Below are 6,626 nucleotides of genomic sequence, written 5' to 3'. Positions count from 1 at the left end.
AACTGGGACTACAGGCGCCCGCCACCACACTTGGCTAATTTTTTTGTATTTTTAGTGGAGACGGGGTTTCACCGTGTTAGCCAGGATGGTCTCGAACTCCTGACCTCATGATCCGCCTGCCTCAGCCTCCCAAAGTGCTAGGATTACAGGCGGACTTCTTTTTCTTACAATCCCTGGTACTGCCATGGAGCTTAATGTTTGAGGAATAAAATGCTGGTGAACAAGAGGTCAAATTTATTAACTCTTTAATGCTTTCTACATTCTTGAATAAGCAAAGCAAATTCAGGCATTTAACTTTTATTTTACAGAACAACAGAATAGAAGAAACCAGGAAATACAAGAGTTTACCGTCTTTTACTTTTTTCTCTATTTCTTAATCTTAACTATTTTACTGCTGATTATTTCACATTTCTAAGGAAATGTCTATTTCAGTGTCATGTTTTCTTGTTCCAGATCACTAAATAAGATGAAAGGTTTCTCAATTTGTTTTAACAGATTAAAAAAAGCCTCTTAACTCTTAAAGTGTCATAAACAACATTAAATATGTAACCAATATTATTCATACAGCTAGATTCTAAAGCTAATTAACCTTTTTATAAAATAACATTTGAAAACTTTCAACGAAAACAAAAGATAAGTGTACAAGTTACTCATGTAGAACAGGAATACAGACATAATATGTACTATGTTCCCTCTAACACCGCCAGGGTCCCCCACTACTTAAAAGATTGAGTGTTCTCTTCAAAGTGAGGAAAGTGCTTCAGACTTCTCTAGGGGTGAAGCTGCTGGAATTGACCCTGGAACGTGCACTGGCCCTGGCACACTAGTAGGAAGCATAGCTGCAAATCTGCCTCGGACTCTCTCTTCTTCGTCTCGCAAAGCTTCTTCATACAAAGATGGAAAGGAACTGGGGACAGTATCATGGATCTTGGCCAAAAACTCAAGGACTCTCTTACTGGTTTCTGCATGGGCTCTGGGACCCCACAGAAATTCATACCGCACAGGATCACTGTTGAGTACCTGCCGGCGCTCCAGGTATCTTTCCTTTATGAAATTTTGGATGATGAGCTTCTTGGGCTGCCCATAGAAATAGTGGTTCTTTCTGGCATCTATCCCTATTACATTAAGCACCTGCAAGATATCTTCCTCAGTGGCACAGTTGCCCTTCATAAAGATCACACACAGGATAGTCATCAGGAGGCCAGTCTTGGGCATGATCTCCTCACCACTCAGCCTTGCATCACAGGTGCGATTCAATTTGCTGATAAGGGCATCGTAGTGCCTGGTTGGATGGACTTCCTTCACATCAATGCCAAAGGCCAGCACCATGAGCTCAGAGGCTTGCTTGAGGATCTCATGGAAGTGCGCCTTGTCCTTTTTGATGACATGCTTTAGCATGTTATGATTTGTTATGGGCTCCTTCATGTTGTACTTGCGCAGCAGGAACTGCACCAACAACATTGCCTTCTGGTCTAGAGGGGTTGTGCTCAAAAGATCACTGGTGGGTGGTGCCTGGGAGGTGCTTGGTTTTTCCTCATCTTGGCCCTTGGCACCTTCGTCAAATTTTGTGCCTGAAACACTTACAGAAGTACTAGTAGTGGATGGGGCTCTCTGAGGGCCCAGAGATTTGCTACTTGGCCCAGCACCAGGGGAGCTCTGGAGATTAACACCATAAAGAGGAGAGGAGGAAGTGGAGGGCCTTTCTTCCCCGGCTGCAGTGGCCTGAGCACCGCAGATATCCTGGGTCTCACTTCGAGCCTGGCGGCGTTTGTCACGGGTACGCAGCTTACTTTTCTGACCCCGAGGCATGATTACTCTGGGCAGGAAGTACAGGCAAGAGAGCATGTAATTCATGCACCTGGAAGAGGGAGAATTAGATGGTGTGTACACCTTCAGCAGGGAGAGACCACGTTGGTTTTAACCAAAACCACCTCTACAGGCTCCTACTAGGGCCTGCCAGAGCCAATAACAAGAAAAGGATTCTATGGGACTGCGCCTCTATCCTAGATTATTAGGATTTTCAGCCCCACCCCCATTAGACCAAGGCTCCCACCTCCCTAAGATCCCCGGTGGCAAAGAAGTGGCTCTTCAGCTTGAAAGCCCTGCCTGGGGCCTCCCAGGGTAAACTGCAGGGGTCTGACATCTGTGTGACCACCCTCTGTTGTGAGGTTGAGATTTCCTGCACTGGGATTTCTCCCTTTGCTTACCGGAATCCACCAGCTTCAGATCAAAGTCTTCACTTCCTGAGACTCCAAAGCAGAAATGAGAGTGCGTTGGCCCTAACAGCCATGCCTGGAGCCACTTAGCTTGGAGGGGTGGGGTCGGGTGGAGTGGATTCCGGTTCTGAGTCCTTCCTCAGGCCCAGGGGAGATTTGCAACTTGGCCCAGCACCAGGAGAGCTCTGGAGATTAACACCATAAAGAGGAGGGGAAGAAGTGGAGGGCCTTTCTTCCTCCAAATCACCTCTCTCCTCTGAAGAGCCTAGGCTGGCTTCCTCAGACTATGGGTCTCATCTTCCTGAGACCCTTGAGGTGGAAATCAGAGGGTATCTCATGCTGATAGCTCTGCCCTGGGCCTCCCAGGAGTGAAAGCAGGGCTGGGGCTCAGCACTAGCTGGGCTCCGTGCCTCTGGGGTAGGTTGCCCTATCAGATTTCCACCCTGGGTGTTGGGGGAGGGGAGGAGTAGGGAGTTCTGGCTTTTTCATTAAAGGCTTTGTGGGAAATACCTACTCCCTGAAAGTTCTGGGTAGTTTCCATACTGAAAACCTTGAGAATGGGTCAAAGTCCCAGGCTAGATACATATGGGGAAGCTGCACCACAAAACAGCATCCCAGTTTTGGGTGGTTATTAAGCAGAGCTTCTAGAATCATGCTGTTTCAGCCAACCCAAACTTTTGTGCTGTCGTGATATTACCATATGGTACTGATACACAGGGTCTGAGGTGCCATCTCAGATTGTATTATTCAGTGAAGCAGTATAAATTCATTGTCTCAAGGCACATTGGGAAGAAGCAAGGTCCAAATTTCAAAATCTTTCCTCCAACTAATTCTGTCATCTGCTTCTATTTCCGGCTACGGACCCTGTTTCCACTTGAGGGCATGCCCCCACCTGTTTCCCACACATAAGTAATGGTTCAACCCAGACTTCTTGTCCTTCAGGAATTTCTCATTTTTGCTTCTTTGCTGTTGTTGATACTGTTCTCTCATTCTTTCTATAGTTTCTACAGAGTTGATTTTGGAAAATACTAGCCAAATTCTGGTTGCCATCTTGAATGCTACATGTAAGGTAGTGCATGGGTTTGCTCAGGTTGCCATGACAAAATAACATAGACTGTGTGGCTTAAACAACATTTTTTTTTTTTTTTTTTTACCTAGAAATTTATTTACCTCCAGGTTCTGGAGGTTAGAAGTCCAAGATTAAGGTGTCCTCATGGTTGGTTTCTGCTGTGGATTCTCTTCTTGGATAGCAGACAGCTGTCTTCTTGCTGTGTCCTCACATGGATTCTTCTCTATATTCTTGCAAAAAGAGAACTTTTGTTTCTCTGCCGTTTCTTAAAAACCAGTCTTTTTGGATTAAGGCCCCACCCTTGTGACCTCATTTAAACTTAATTATCTCCCTAAAGGTCCTATTTCCAAATAATGTCACATTGGGCATTAGGGCTTCAACTTATGAATTTGGAGGAGGATACAATTCAGTCCACAGCTGGCAGTAAATCTGTAAATAATTTAAGGAGGATTGGCATCTTTATAATATTCTTTTCACTATAAGTAAACACAGGGCACTGATCTATTTATTTGGGATTTTTATAGTTGCCTCCAAAAAGACTGTGTGCATTTTTGTTAGGTTTCTTTTTAGGCAAATTTGGATATTTGCTGCTATTATGGTTGAGATATTTTCTATTATTTGCTCTTATTACTTATTGATTTTGTATGTCAAGGCTCCTGAGTTTGCCATAGTGATATATACAATAGCCTTCTGAAGTCTGTTATTTGTTGAGTATTTTGTGCACTGGTTCCTGTGGATTTTCTAATTAGAAGAGCTTATTGTCACCATTTATTATCTCTGTCCTTTCAATATTCATACCTTTTATTTTAATATTTTTATTGCTCTGGTTATGTATTTCAGTTCACTTTAAAACAGTAGAGATGCTACCATACATTCGTGTCTTGGTCCTCATTTTAATGGGGATGCTTTTAACATTTCACCTTTCTGTAACTTTTTTGTAGATTTTAGGAAATGGAAATCCTATTCTAATGTTATTTTGCTTTTTTTTTATACCATGAATCAGTGTTAAATATTTTTTTCCAAAGGCTTTTTCTGTACCCCAGGAAATGATCAAATGCCATTCTCCTCTAATCTATCAATGTAGATAAATCCCAATCAACCATTTTTTTTCTAATGTTCTATCATTTTTGCATTTCTTGGATACAGCCTATTCACTCTTACATTAAATATGTTATGAATTTATTTAGGATAGATGCCTCTGTGTGAGTGAAACTGGCTCATGTGATCTATTCTTGGGGTGTCCTTATTTGTATTCAATAAAACTATACACCAAACAAAAGAACATGAAACAAAACAACAAAAGCAATGATTATATGCTAAAAATGTTTAAATCCATGTTAGACTTTAGATTAGTTAATATATTATACCAATGTCATTTTTTGCATTTTCATAATTGGACTATTATTACGTAAGTTGGTATGGTCAGAGGAAGGTGGGAGAAAGGTGCATAGTAACTCTCTGTACTGTGGTTGCAATTTCCACTAGTGTAAAATAATATCAAAATAAAGGGTTTAAGGATTTCTGGTTTTAGCACCAACATACAAAGGGCTTGGGAGTTATCTTTTTTATCTTTACAACAAGAAATAGCTGGAAAAATTGAAAACCAATGACTTTCCTTGGACCCAACAGAGAACTGAGGTCAAAGAAGTCACAGAGCAACTTGCTACCCTGAAATCTGAAGAGACAGGCACATTCAAATAATTACAGTTATTTGCTTACCTGGAGGAGAAGCTACTGAAAGCCATAACAGTGGAACCAATTAGTTCATTAGTAATATTGACAAATTGCTATAGACTGAATGCAGACTAGTGTGAGATTGCAAAAAAAACACCTAGGGGTTGCTATCACAGAAGGGACCACACTAATGCAGCCTTTCCCTCCAGGAACTCCACCAGGTTCTCACAGTGAGGACCTGAGAGAAATCCCCTGGTGGTTCTGGCAGGGGGAAGGAGAAGAATAACCGTTATATAATCTTTCCAGGTCCTTCCATATTACAGAGGTCTATTCTCCAGACTAACACAGAAACCTTATCCCACCTAAGGGAATTAATTTCCACCCCACTATCACTCCTTTCAGCCTTCCTGTCTTATGTAATAAAAAAAAAACATAGTCAACATGTGATGAGGATAAAAAAAAATAGATTGGTAATGATGCAACCCGGTAAGGAAGCAAAGGGCTGGAGTGGGTGGGTGGGGTGTTAATACTCTTGGAGGAGGGACAGAAATATTTGTGATCATTCCCCCTAAAAGCAGGATTACTAAAATACTAAGATTTAATTTTTAAAAAAATTATAGAACACTTTCTTTTTCCCACATCCTACCACCACAGAAACAAGCCTCTAGTATAGTAACAGTGGATTACAGCTGAAAGATCTGCAAAACACAGCTGCTCTCTGAGGACAAATACAAAGAGAAACCCAAAAGCAAAGAGAGGATAAAAAAAATCAAAGACACTAGAGGAATGTGAAGCCTCTAGTACCTATACTATAGCAAACATTAAACACAAGCCAACTCCTAACCATGTTAATATCAATCATCACATTAAAAGCATATGTTCCCTGGTAACTAACACTGACGTATGTCTGGCTTTCAACAAAAAATTATAAAGCATACCAAAAAGCAAGAAAGAAAACAATCTAAAGAGACAAAGCAGGTATCAGAACCAGACTTAAACATGATACAGATGTTTAAATTATCAAACAAGAAAACTTAAATAGGTATGATTAGAATTTTAAGGGCTCTAATTGAAGAAACAGATGGCATGCAAGACCAAACGGGGATTATGTTGGCAGAGAGATGGAGACTATAGGAAAGAATCAAAACTAAATGCTAGCAATCAAAAACACAGTAAGAGAAATGCAGAATGCTATTGACAGGCTTATTAGTTAACATGACACAGCTGAAGAAATAATTACTAAACTTGAAAATAGGTTAGTAAAAACCTCACCAAATGAAACAGAAAGGGGAATAAAAAGAATTAAAAATTAACAGGATATCCAAGAACCATGGGATAATATAAAAAGGTATAAATACAGGTAATTAGAATGTCAGAAGGAAAATAAAGAACGGGGCAGAAAAAAAATACTTGTCATGATAGTGTCGAAGGATTTTCTATCACTAGTGACAGACAACAAGGCATAGATGACCCAGTCAGCTCAGCGAACACCAAGCAAGATAAAGAGCAACTCTAACAGATTATACCTAGGATATCATATTTTAACTGCAGAAAACAAAGACAGAAAAAATTATGAAGAAAGTGGACTGGAATTACTTTCCTAAAGAAAAGAAAGACTAAAATTATAGCAAAATTCTCATCAGAAACCAGGCAAGCAAGAATAGAAT

At 40.6% G+C, this 6,626-nt stretch overlaps 1 protein-coding gene across 1 annotated transcript; it reads right to left on the bottom strand.

Moving 5' to 3' along the window:
- Nucleotides 1-741: 741 nt before the first annotated feature.
- On the bottom strand, nt 742-1,809 carry LOC129475274 (melanoma-associated antigen B10-like). The gene is made up of 2 exons (XM_055267415.1): nt 1,671-1,809; nt 742-1,553 (listed from the first exon to the last, which is right to left on the bottom strand). The coding sequence occupies exons 1-2, from the start codon at nt 1,807-1,809 to the stop codon at nt 742-744; spliced, it is 951 nt and encodes a 316-aa protein (XP_055123390.1).
- Between the last annotated feature and the right edge of the window lie 4,817 nt (nt 1,810-6,626).

The sequence above is a fragment of the Symphalangus syndactylus genome, chromosome X (genome assembly GCF_028878055.3).
Source record: "Symphalangus syndactylus isolate Jambi chromosome X, NHGRI_mSymSyn1-v2.1_pri, whole genome shotgun sequence".
Classification (NCBI taxonomy): Eukaryota; Metazoa; Chordata; class Mammalia; order Primates; family Hylobatidae; genus Symphalangus; species Symphalangus syndactylus.
The sequence above is the reverse complement of the archived record's forward strand: the minus strand, read 5'-3'. Positions and strand labels throughout refer to the sequence as shown.

Excerpts from the sequence above, each read along its gene's own strand:
- LOC129475274 (XM_055267415.1), bottom strand. The coding sequence starts at position 1,809 with ATGCCTCGGGGTCAGAAAAGTAAGCTGCGTACCCGTGACAAACGCCGC. Across the intron at positions 1,554-1,670 it reads TTCCTCCTCTCCTCTTTATG|GTGCCAAGGGCCAAGATGAG; the intron begins GTGTTAATCTCC and ends AATTTGACGAAG.